The 14283-nt window shown below is 27.8% G+C and overlaps 1 protein-coding gene across 2 annotated transcripts in view; it reads right to left on the bottom strand.

Annotated features, from left to right (window-relative positions):
• Positions 1-13681, bottom strand: part of Usp10 (ubiquitin specific protease 10) — a 74836-nt gene extending 61155 nt beyond the window's left edge. Inside the window, exon 1 of one of the 2 annotated variants that reach the window (XM_075369987.1) lies at positions 13625-13681. In XM_075369987.1, the coding sequence (XP_075226102.1) occupies positions 13625-13666 (42 nt within the window). In that variant the 5' untranslated portion in view covers positions 13667-13681. Of the gene's footprint in view, positions 1-2352; positions 2460-13624 lie in introns of those variants that run through there. The other variant, XM_075369988.1, reaches the window with a different exon arrangement.
• Between the last annotated feature and the right edge of the window lie 602 nt (positions 13682-14283).

The following is a 14283-nucleotide window of genomic DNA, read 5'->3' as shown; positions in this document are numbered from 1 at the left end:
GCACATTTTCTTATACATGACTCATAATAACTGGTGTCTAATTAATATGTCGTTATTTATCAAGGATTATGGCAACAGGACAGTAACAAAAACAATACATTAATTCCAATGTTCTGACTAAAGAAATGATTCATATCATGTAAATTACATCTAAAAGCACTTTATACATATACAAAACAGAAACCAAAATTAACAAAGAACTGTGCAAAACCCTAATCATTTTGTGCAATTTTATCCAATATAGTACATTTATATGAACTTACTCAAACAAAAATTGATTAATAATTATTAAAATCAACTACTGACAAAGTAATGTAGCTAAAGGGACCTTTCAAAAAATTAAAACACGTACAACAACAATTTAAAAAATTGTATGATTTAATCTAAATTTCATCAGCTAAATAACATTTTAATAGTAACTATGATTATTTGCTAATAAAATTTCAGTTTTTCTGACCTTAAAAAGTGGGGAATTGTAAAATTTGAGATTTTCGATTCTAATAAAATTATTCAAATTACTGGATTTATATCAAATTTAAAGGAAAAATTCTAATTGCCAATTCACTCTACCAAATAGATATAATACCTGAAACACAGCTAATGGGCAATATTGCAGACACATATAAATAAACATTTTAAGGTGGAAAAATGAAGTTGTATAAAATTTTTTAAAACTTACCACTGCTGTTCGCATTAAAAAAATATTCTTAATCACTATTATTAAAATTAACATAAAATGAGGTTTTCTTATGTTTGTATGTGCTTCAAAATGGTTAAAAAAAAATCAGTTCACTTTAAGTTACTGCTACTGTTTTTTTATCACATAAAACACAAATAAACCAAGATATTTAATGGCAAATAAAAATTAAAATTATTAAATTTAGTTAAACATCTTTTAATTATACTTTTACAAATACACATTTTTTTATTTTAAATAAAATCTACAAAATTAATTTTTAAAAAAATTGGATTGTCAAAACACTAAATTATCAATAGGTTAAATAATATTAATTTTATTGTGAATAATATTTACATATCAGATTTAAAATACAGAAATGCTGCCCAACAATAATTAATAGCCTAGAATAAAATGCGCAAGTATGAATCTGCCTACAAACTACGTTTCAGCATACAGTTTATAAAACCAACAAAATTGATCACAAAAAATGCTTATCATATACAAACAGTACATTATCATTAAAAGTTTGATTATCAGCAACTAAATTAGAACAAAAAAAAAATTATTTTTATATTAAAATGAATTAATCATAAATCCAGTAAAATATTGTAAACTACATCGTGTACAGGCAATGCATTTATCCTAATAACAGCCTTATTCCTGAAGCTTAATCATTAAATAAACCACAAAACATTCACGGCTGGATAGAGTATAAATTAAGACATGATACATAAACAAAGCTGTGGCAGTTAATAAATCATTCATCAGATAATTCCTAAAATAGATTTTAGATAATATATGCAAAGAATATTTAACTACAAAATAAAACAATAAAACTCAAATTCAGGCAGTAAAAAGAATGAAATGTTAAAAAAAAAATATAAAAAAAATTTAAAGCCAAAATATATCACATCAATCAAGAATAACAAATTTAATAATTGAGCAACAGAAAACTCAACCATCCCTCATCATAAATGAATGCTCTATAACACTTCTTTTTAGGAAAAATTAACTTAATACAAAACAAAGTTACCATTAACCGATATACAAGTACTTTCCTGCAGAAGTAGATATTATATTACAAACGTTTGTCACTCATTTTAAAAAATTGGCAACAAATGCAATTTTTTTTTAACCAGTAATCTTTAGAAAATTGTATAAACTGAATTATAGTATTAAAACAGAGCAAAACAAGAGTAAAATTTACTCATACCAACATTAGATTAAAATCTGAGTAGTAAACAAAAGAGAACTGCCTTTGTTCATGCGTAACAAGAGAAATAAGATTAGTTATTCAAAACACCATACATTCCTTAAATCTTGCGGCTATATTTAAAACACAACCTAGGCCTCAGCCTACTTTAGAATATAACACACAATTATCACTGGTTATTTCAACTGAACAATAAAAACTGATGGATTTTAAAAGAAAAAACGAAGAGATTAAATACTGACAGTATAAAATGTTTCATTCCCGATTTCAAATACCACGCGTAAAGGGCATTGAAGTTTACGTAGCTCAGGACATCTTGAAGAGAAAACAGCAAATCATGCACATGATGCGGCTTAATAACTTTGTCGCAAAAATAAACGTCACTTAGTCCTACAGTAATAACCGTTAAAATTCATACAAAAATTACTACAATTACTAACTACTCTTGAAGATAGTTTACCTGTATAGAAGAATCCATGGCAAATTAAATTTAACTTAAGCCATAACTCGCACAGTAGAAGACATGTTATCCCCCATGTAAAATGCTGGTAAACATGTTTCCTTCCGGCCTATTTCAGTGTTCCCATCTTCCAATACAGAAATTAATTTAATATATTTGTAATTTAACAACGCTTACTCTTATTTTTACCTTCAAATTTAAGAAAAAATATTTTAAACCTTTACTATGTGTTACTTTAATAACGAATAATTTTTAAATATTGTAATCAATCTTTTCAACCCGTTATTTTGTTGTACAAACTGTCGAAACTATTTATTTTGGAAAGTAATTTTTTAATATGATTTCGAATAATTAAATTATCAGTAACAGAGTGCCGAATTTTTACATCAATCACAACCAGTGTTTATGACGAACAGCTGATCAAATGGCAGGAAATTTTTAAGCTGTTTACTGCTTACTAAACCATACGTTGTTGGATTACAGAATCACCATACACGACCTCAACGTTGTGTACGCATTCTGTACAGTTAATATATCGGAGCAAATAAGTTCCAGTCGGAACTTAACCAAAAATCTGATAAAAGAAATAAATATTTCTGTAAAAGAAAAACTACAAATTGTGGCTATGCTGCTGTATTGAAAGAATCTTCTAGGGGCCTTGTTTTGTATCTGATTTCTAGTGTTAGGAAGTTATACTTGCCTTAGTTTCTGTATACTATTTCCGATGGCATTAAACTATGTTGAGTTCACACATCACCATTATATCTAAAACAGTATTAATCAATGAATGGTACAAAGGTCGCTATGGGTGCTCATAAAAATTTTGTTTTTCTATCATGTAAGATTTTACAGATGTATAAAAGTTTTTACTAAAAATAGAATTACAATCATGAATTATAAGAAAATAATGCTTTCTTACATTTTCTGTCACAGTTAATAAATATGTACAATAATCTTTTTGTAATATTTTCTAAAAAATAATTTTCATGGAAAATTACAAAATCAGTTTACCAAATGTTTATTAATCATTTTATTTATTAAAAAAAGAGAAAATAATAAAAAAAAAAAACCACAATCTATCACAGTATTGTTTTATATATTAAACAATCAATTGCATCATAGCACAGTAACTACTAAAACAATTTGTTTGCCTTTTCTCTTATGCATCCTGCAAACTTTTTTTCTTGCGGATTTTTATACAATTATATAATTTAATTAAAATCATACTAAATTATTAAATAATGTCATAGACAAATAATTTTGTTAAACTGTTACCTGCGGTGGCCTATTCAACTTACAGTTAAGATAGTGATATGGTATTGTCTATCCGTAGGTAATGTTTAATTATCTTGTTATTCTGTGCTCAAAAACTAATGTGCCTGGGTAATAATTTTCTGTTATTCAAAGAATTATTTAGATTAGTTTTAATTAAGTGATTAGAATATGTTAAATGTGTGAGTTATGTAAAATAGTTTTTAAAAGTACAATATAGGATTACTTTTCTTCTTATGTATGGCAAGGTCTACTTTTGGATGACCTAATACAAAATGTTTTTCTTAGTTAAAGTTTGCATTTTGTTAATATTCTACACTATTGTATGTTTCTTTGTGAAGTTAAGGCAATGTTTTGTTATTTTCTCTGTAACAATACTCCGAAAAACTGCTGTTGAAAAAGCATTGTTATGGTTAACTATATAAAAACAATTCATAAATAATACGTGCAGAAGAGTGTGAGGCGCATAATAGAAAACACCCAATTTTTTTTATGGCACTATTTACCTTTGAAAAATATTTTTAGCGATTACTTATGTCTGAAAAGTTTTGAGCTTATAAAACAGTAGTTCCTGAACGTTTCTGAGTCACAGCCCCCTTTTTCAATTAAACTTTTTTCATGGCACCCTATAAGTAAAAGTATGACTGACTACACATAAGTAAGAAATAAAAATAAATAAAACTTGTGTATCTTCATTATATTTTTACTACTTATTTTGTAAATTTTTTTTACTTTATTAACATTAAATTAATGTGATGATGAGCCTGCAAATCATTGCCCATTTTCTGAAATCGTGGAATTAAACTGGACATGGCCACCCTCTTATTTCCTTTTCCACATTGATTTTTCCTCAATACTTGCTTTTTATTACAGCGACCACCGAAAACCCAGCTTCGCAGAAATATGAAAATGGAATTAAAATCTACTGAGCCTTATCACTTAGAAGGGGATATTCGTTTTTTATTGAAATCCAAAATTCTGTCAATTCCATGCTACCTAATTTTGCTTTCAAACTGTTGTCACAAGATAACTCAATAGCATTCTCTTCTTCCACAGATGTAAATTCAGACGAAGCATTAGAGTCAAATGGATTTTGAATGCATGCAAATTATCAAAATTTTCATTTTTAAAGAATTTCTCAAACCATATAATTAGCTGTGAGAAGTGCCCTTCAAACATATTTTTTATATCTTGGAAAGATATAAATTAAGAATCTTGGAATTATATAAAAAAAGATATAAAAAAAGTCAAAAGTTCATTTGACGTCAAAAATTACTGCACTATTAAAAAACAATCTTTGCCTTTATCTTAATTCAAATTTCTTCTCTGTATTTTGAGGTTTTTATAAAAGTCGATATTTTTTCCATTGACTTCAAAGTGTGCGTGTTTTTTCCTGCAGAGAGAGATTAAGGGAATTCAGCTTTTCAAAAATGTTGCATAAATATACTAGTTTTATTAAAAAATCAGCATTAACAAAATCTTCTGCATCTTTGTATCCTTCCTCTTTAAGGAAAATAAAAATTATTTCTTGCCACAATTCAAAAGAAAAATTACTATGAGAGAGCCATTGTGCACTGTTATAGTACAACAAAGACGAGTGTTCGGCTCCCATATTATCACACAGATTTTCATCATACATCACCACATTCACCACAAATTCTAACACCTGATTCAGTGCAAGACTCAGATGCTTTGACGCTAGCGCTTCTCTACGAATAATGCAATGGATCTACAGTGCATTTTGTGATTTTCTTTGAATAAGTGCCTGAAATCCTCCATAACAGCCAGACATGGAGTGAGCTCCATCAGTACAGACACCAGTACTTTTGGCCAATTCAAATTATTTTCAGATATGAATGAATCTCGAACAGGTCCTGAGCCTTCGCTCCTGCAATGATATTTTTACAAAACAGAAGGTTTTCTTTAATATTATTACCATCTGCAACATAGCTGTACATAGTATATCAAATGAGCATCCTTATCATTATCCATAGCCTCATCTAGCTGAAATCCAAATTCCACTCCTTTAATTTTTTTCAATTAACTGATCATTGATATCCTCCACCATATTTTGTATTCTCCGAGTAACTGTGTTATTGGTTGGACAAAGGCACTTTTAAAGCAGCTTTCCAGCAGACTCGCTAACCATGATGTTTACCATATCTACAGCAGCCTATAGAATAAGTTCTGCAATGGTATGAGGCTTCTTGCATTTTGAGATTCTGTAAGCCACCTTGTAAGATGCTAGCAAAGCATTATTTGGTTGGTATTGACACAGTTAAAAAATGTATTTTTTTTCATGTTTCAGTTCTTCTTACTGCCTGGCAAAAAAGTGATGAGGCTTGCCAACCATGCTGTGGTGATTAGCTTCTAAATGGCGCTTCAATTTACTTGGAAGCATACATTCCACTGCCAAAACTTTCATACTAATACACATTGTGGTCTCTTTTCACCATTAATCTCTGTTGACGTAAAACCAAACTCTAAATAACCGTCATCATATTTACGATATTTTCGTTTCTTCACAGTCTAATTATATATAACAGACTGACATTATAAATCGAACCAGCAACGTTTGCTTACATGCCTTTCACAAGATCTTCCAGAATAGTCCAAATCTGTCACAGACGGTTTACGCACCTCTATGTGTCTAGCACGATTATATGGTGCGATCAAGAAGGTGCATTGCTGGTTCGCGTTCGCTAGAATATTCTGTGCCGGCACAGAATATGTTTCTAAAAAAAAACACACAAAACCATCTAGCTATTTTTAGCTTTTCACTTTGTTTTTTGTTTAGTTAGGCCAAATGTAAATGTCTTGGTTCAATTAATTATGAAGCTTTAACAATATTTCATGGCGCCCCTGTGAAGAGGCCATGGCTCACCAGGGTGCCGTGGCATACAGTTTGGGAATCACTGTTCTAAAACATATGTTGCTTCTAGTTGTCAGAGGAAGAAGAAAATATAAACAAATGAAGATGAAGATAAGTCTGTTCAGTCGCATTGAGCAGGAAAAAGTACATGTTTATCCATTCACCTATATTTAATGAAGATTTAAAGTTATTTTTTTTTATTCTGCATTTTGCATAAAATAAGGGAATATTATCAGTACCTATTTTTTTAATTTTTATTAATGACCTGCCTCAAAATTTTGAGTCATTCTTTGTTACCCTCTTCGTAGACAACTATATCTATATCTGAAGGTAATTTATTTAAAAGGGCTTGAAAATCCCTCATTAGCAGTTCAGAATTCATTGGATGGTGTTAACTTTAAATATGGAAAATTCATTGCACTGCAAGTCTCTAGTAGGTAGAACATTGTTCATCGCACGGATAGAATCCCCATTAATAACAAAAGTATTTCTATTGCCCAAAAAGCAAAATTTCTGGGTATTTTATTAGAATGCTAAGCTTGTCATCAAAATTAAATATTTATTATGCTTATTTATATTCCCTTTTAAAGTTTAGTAACTCTTGGGGCTCCCACAAAAATCAGAACGAGTTTTTAAGACAAAAATCGGCATTATCTGACACCATAAATATTAGTTGTGTAGACCTCTATTTAGAAAATTAAAAGTGTTAACTTTAATGTTGTTTATATTTATGAATTGCAGTCTTTGCAAAAAAAGGATGGTAAGTTATTCCCCAAAAAAAATAAAATCCACCTTTACAAAACCAGACAATGAAACTGTTTTCTTTTAACTCAATGCAATATTTCAGCTTATGAGAAAGGGCCTCAATATGCTTGTGTTTAACATTTTTAATAAATTCTGAGCTACATAAATAAACAAAGTCCTCACCACCTACACATTGAAGTTTATATATATATATTATTGTATGAAATATAAACAACCAAAAGTCATGGTATCCCACATCTTCAGTTGGTATTACCAGTATTATTTTACTGGTAATAATGTATCATTACATTATTATATATAATTTATTTTATTTTAAATTGTTTTTATATGTTGAACAATATAATGACCATGCATATAAGTAGATTTTGCTGTTCAGTATTGGAATGATGTAATCTATTTTGAATATATATACAAAACATATATTACATAATTAATATTATGAGAAAATGAAACAATTTTTTTTTTTTTTTTAATAAAAGTATATTAATTAAATATTATGATTTTACAAAAATATATTAATTAAAAAAAAAGTAATAGCATAATCACACAGATCTGTTATGGTCTAATAATGTTACATATATGTAAAATAAACGCAAAAGAAGTAATTATCCTGGAAACAGTGATTTTCCCCTTGAATGTTGAAAAAGTATAATCATATAGTCACAAAAAGTATAATACTGGATGGCAATTTTCATTACTGATCGATCATCAGCGATAGGAGAGGATAATTAATGTGTAAAAAAAATAAAAGATAAGTGAATGATAGAAATGATAATAATATAATAAATATTAATTATCAAATAAAAAGAATGCTGACAAAACACAACAAAAGGAGTATCTTTAACATTATTTATAGCATAAAATTAAAAAAGTTATTAATTATTAAGTTTATAATATAAATTATATATTACATATATTATATATTACTTTACCTTTGAAAAATATTTTTAGCAATTAATTATGTCTGAAAATTTTAGCTTTGAGCTTATAAATAGACTGGCTATACTTTTTGTCTGCTATTTTATTTAAAAATGTATATCTCAAGTTCAGATAAACGAATTACATTAATATTTGGTAAGCGTTTTGGTAAAAGTTTTAAAATTAGAAAAAAATCAGGAATTAAATACCCCCACAAATTACAAAATGGCAGCCATGTTTATTTTTCAATCTGTTATATGTCCGTGAATATTAATTTTATCAAAATTTATTTTATTTGCTAAAATATTAATCATTTTATTTTGTACAAAATGACATTTTTTTAAATCTGTTAAATAGCTGAGTTATGACAGAAAATTGATGTAATTTTGTGTTTGTTTTCGTCATCCACTTTTTACGTACAATTTGATTAAATATTAACTGTTTTTATTTATTGTTAATTCTAGTATTGTAAATTAGTATCAAATTACTTAATTTTTTCACAATAATACACTTAATTAAAAAAAATAATAAAACAACTACCTGTGATATTCTTACATTAATTATTGTAGAACACTAAGTGTAATTAAACAGTTAACAATTGTTAAAAGTTATCAGAGATGTTCAAAGTGACCACCATTACAAATTATATAAGTCTCCAGTCTTCAGAGACATTATCTTAACAGTTCAAAAATTCCGGGAGTATTCCTGATTTCTTGAAATTAATTTTGGATCCTTTGTTGAAGATCCTCAATGCTGAGTTGAATAAACAATAATATGTTTCAAATAGTCCCACAGATAGAAGTCAAGAGGATTTAAGTCAGATGATTGGGCAGGCCAGGGCACTGGCCCTCTGTGGCCTATCAATTTTTCATGGAAAGTATCATGCAGGAAATCTGATACCAACTGACCGAAATGTGCTGGCTCCATATCATGGTGAAATCACATATTTCCTCTTAATTAAAGAGGTAGGTTTTACAAAAATTTTGAAGATTTTCGGTTAAATGAGCAATATTGCTCATTGGAGAAAATTATCTAATTTTCTCCATTTAAACGATTTGGTAGAATGACAGGACCCAAAAGATAGTCATTAAAAATACCTACCCATATATCCAGGGAAAATCTTTATTGATGGCTACTTTGGAAGGTACGATAAGGATTCTTGATGCTCCAGATACGCTGGTTGTAATAGTTTTGAACACCATTCCTGTTGAAGGAAGTTTCATTTCTACATTGTTAACATGATCAACAGTAATAGTCGCTGTGTACAATTATTCAAAAGTGAAAAATTAATATCAGTTGTTTTATTATTTAATATTAAATCTTATTATGAGAAAATTATTACTTAATTTGATACTAATCTACAATACTATAATTAACAATAAATAAAAACAATACTTAACTGAATTAACGCAAAGTAGACATGAAAACACACAAAATTACATCAATTTTCCGTCATAAGTTGGCTATTTGTTAACAGATTTAAAAAAATAAAATGTCATTTTGTTCAAAATAAAATGCTTAATATTTTATCAAATAAAATAAATTTTGATAAAATTAATATTTATGAAGATATATTGATTGAAAAATAAACATGGCCACCATTTTGTAATTTGCAAAAGTATTTAATTCCTGATTTTTTTCTAATTTTAAAACTATTACAAAGACGCTTACAAAATATTAATGTAATTTGCCTATTCGAACTTGAGATATAAATTTGAATATATAAATAACAAAATGGCGGACAGTGGGAGAACGAAGGAGAAATCATCATTTTTCCTAAGGATATTTTTTGTTTAGTTTTATAAGTAGAATCCGAAAAAGTATAGTCAGCCTACTATTTTAGAAACACCATGTATATGACAGAACTTTTGACTGAAGATAAAAAAAAGTAAAATTTATAAAAATTTCTCTATGTAGTCACCACCATTTACCAATATGCATTTCTTCCAACAGTGAACCAATTTTCTCATTCCATCAATGAAGTTTACTGATGGTCTTTCCTTGATTCACATCTCACTGCATCCTTACAGTTCATCATCTATGGCAAAATGAATACTCTTGTTGCAAATACCAGATCTGGTGAGTATGAAGGGTGTTGTGAATAGATATAAATTTTAACTTCACAAGAACCACAATTGCACAAGATGTGTTCACCAAGCATTATCATATTGCAGAATTATTTTCGTGGCTTGTCAAATATAAAACACATCTCCCATCGTATTTTAACAACTATATGTAGTACACAGAACTTATAGTTGACCCATCTTCCAGATACTCAATCATGTACAATGTTTGGAAATCCCAGAAAAATGTTAAGTGAATTTTTTTGCAGAGGTTTTGAATTTGTATAAATTCTATTTTATTGTGGTAAACCATAGTGCCAAAATTCTATGGCTGCTGTTTTCTTCTGGATCTTAAATGGTGCATCCAGCTTCATCTTTGATCAAAATATTGAAAAGGAAATCATCATCCTTGTCAATATTTCAGAAGCTATTCAAAACATTCCTTTCATTGTTGTTTGTTTCTACTCGCTCACATCCATCATAAACAAATTTTACAGTAATCCAGTCTTGCAATAATTCATTCTTTTCATTCTTTCAATTTGGATATTCAGATATGATATGTTGTGTAATTGTACTGTCATTTTGAACATTCATCCACCTCCTTTTGTGCTTCTCATCAGTTAGAGAAACTGGTCAATCACCACAAGGTTCATCCTCAATATTTGCTTTACCAATTTCTGAACTTACAGTACAGAATTTTTGTAGCCCAGCTACTCATGTAATTTAATAAAAAGTTTCATCACTTTAAAATGGCTTTTAAAAATTATGAAGTTCACTGTTATTCATTTCTCCATTGTTAAAAATTCAATCACTGCACACTATTTTAGATGCGTTTACGTAACACGCATACTTGACTCAACAACAAAAGCAACTGATACATCTTATCTCAACATTCTGTACTAGATGGTTTATTCTAATAGAATTTAATTATAATTTACCAGTAAAGAGGAATAAGATGAATCTTAAAAAGATTAATATCAGTAAACATGCACGCACGCATGCGCACACACAAAATTCATAATATAAATATAAAACTTGTTTTTAAGTTAAACAGTTTTATCTGATATTACTATTCTGTTTGGTAAACATGTTATTGTTTATTTATGCTTTGTATTTTAATAAGAAAGATTAGAAGGATAAAACTGTCTCTGTAGAATGATCATAAACAGATAAAGAAATATACTGATCTTCAGTAACTGTTAAAATGTAATATCTAAAAAGTGATGATTAACTGATCTACAATCAGCTAATGGAATACACTACTATATTGACACTGTTACATGAATAAAATAAAACAATCATAATTTAGATAACAAGAATTATGACTATCTATTAATTTTTTAATGATATAAAATACACCCTTGGCATTGAATTATGCTCTTTTATTAAAGTCATATGGTAAATTTTAAAATTATTTAATAAATCAGCATCAGTTTAATTTTAGGAACTTCACTTGGATCTAAAAGAAAAAAATGTAAGGAATTCTTATTTTATAGTTTTATTACATGAAGGATTTTATTACTTTCTTAAACGCTGAATATTAATAAAAAAAGTAAAACCACAGAATTATTAATATGTTTAATATTTTAAAAAATGTAATCCATTTTTAAAATATAAAAAAATATTAATGTATTCTTGTTACGTGCTTCATTTGTGTGTTTTAATAAGAAAGACTAAATGGAGAAAACTGTTCAGTAGAATATGTTCAATCCTGTCACAAATTTGGACAAATATTAATAAAAAAAAAACGTTAGATTTTGAAGTAGATATATCAGAATAAATAGTGCAGAAGACATAAATAAACAGTATTTATCTGGACTAATTTAATAATATGTATGAACACCAATCTCTGAGTAACATTTCTATATCTCATCCAGAATTTCTGGATTCGAATTCTGATCAGGATTGGCATGTTTCCCTGCTACAGTATGTTTCTTAAAAAAAAAAAAAAAGAGTAGGATAGCTGTAATTGGGCATAGTATTATAGCTGTCATGTTATAAATGTTGAAGTGGATGCAAATTATAAAAAAAATTATATGTGAGCAGCTAATGCATAATGCATACTGTAGCTGAGAATATTGTACACGACAGTTAAGGATATCTTATGGCAGTAGTCATAATATTTGGGTTATTAATTATTTTATGTTGATTGCTAACAAATTAGCATCGATTATTCTGTAAATATTCCCCTAGTAAAACTACAGTGTTGCATTATTATTGAAGAAAGATTTTCTTGTTTTCATATAAAATCAGCAAGTAAATTTATATCATCAGTACAGTCTTAATTTTATGGCATTTTTATTACTATCATCACAAGTATATCATAAATATATCATTAATTAAAATCTTGAATCTTATTATAGAATGTTTATAACAGCTCTATGAAAAATAATTATTGAAATTTATTAATTAAGGATTTAGGGCTTTGATAATAAACAGAAAAATAAAACTACAGTTTAGTAGTGTGCAAATGACTCAAATTTCATTGCCTTAAACAATGATAACACAATTACTTGATCTGTTGAGTGATGCATCACTACCTAATGTATTTTGAGGCATATGAACTGCTAACAATGCTTAATGTCAAAAGTATTCCATAATATTCTCAACTGTAATAAATCATAATTTACTCAACATATAATGAAAGTAAAAACCCTCATACAGTTGACAATATATCATGAAAATGTTACTATATTATAAAAAATAGCACTTCATGAAAGCATTAGACAATATGAGATATGTGAATTGAAAACAAAGATGCTTTCTAGTAAGGAACCTGAAATAAATTGCAAAAGACAGCTGAGTTCCTTAGCTTTAATGAATATATCTGAATCCTACTTTTGATGTCATTTAAGCCACCACATATCAGTGTATAATTGATTACAAAAACATTTAAATCTATGATATAGATATCATGAGATTCCTGTAATTTCACATGTAATGCAAGTTTTAAACCTCTGTAATCAAATTTTATGAAAAATGTAAACACAAACCGCATTAAAAAAATATAACTAGATTAACTGTTCATTAACTATAATGAAAAATTTGTACTTTCCATTATTTTGCAACTTCAAAGTCTGCTGGTTTTTTATGCCAAGAGAACATTAATAAAATCAAATCTGTACAATTGTATAATTAATTTCTTACCTTAAATTAGGAGGCTTATTTTTTCCTCTCCTAGTTTATTTATTTTATAAAAATAATTTAACCGTTAAATAATGATTACTTATCTAAATAATCAATAATGATTAAATACTAAATCATTTTATAATGATTATTCATTCATTTTCATAAATTAATTATATCTTTATTGAGCTAAAACAATGAGAATGCATCATCTTACCACAAAAATTAAATATATTATTTTGTTGTTTTACCCTACCTGCACCCAGTCTTTATCAAGACTGTGAAGTTGGTAAATCATCTGGTGTATAAAAGGCATCAGTCTAAGTTCCTTCCACTGAAAATAACAATGTTGACAACTCTATGTTGAATCATTCTGTTCAGGTTGCAGACAACCTGACCTGACATGAGTCACCTCATGGAATTACAGACCTAAAAAACCAAAAACATTACAGAAAATTTTATTTTATTTTTACAGAAAATAAAAAAAATAAAGAACCAGTTAAAATATCTGATGATCTTTAACTTCTAACGTAGAAAGAAAATAATCTTTTCTTATGTTAATTTAAAATTTTCTTAAAAAAACAAATTCAATTGACACAGGGCTGATGAATGAATACCAACTGTTACACTTGTTCTTCTGGCTCATTGCTAGTTAGGTACCCAAGACTAGCAGAATTTCCCCAGAAATATTAAGAAAATATAATATTTCAATATTTATATTTAATATGTCAATATTACATTCCAAAAAATAATCAAATTTTCCTACACATTATTAGATTATATGTATATATATATATATATATATATATATATATATAAATAAAATAAATAAAATTTATATGATCTCATCAACCACTAATAATAATATGCTGTTCTTATTCTTTGTAAAATGCTGAGATCTACTAAAGAAACTTG

Source organism: Lycorma delicatula, chromosome 6, assembly GCF_047948215.1.
Source record: "Lycorma delicatula isolate Av1 chromosome 6, ASM4794821v1, whole genome shotgun sequence".
Taxonomy (NCBI): domain Eukaryota; kingdom Metazoa; phylum Arthropoda; class Insecta; order Hemiptera; family Fulgoridae; genus Lycorma; species Lycorma delicatula.
Note: the sequence above shows the minus strand (reverse complement) of the source record. Positions and strands in the feature narration are given on the sequence as shown.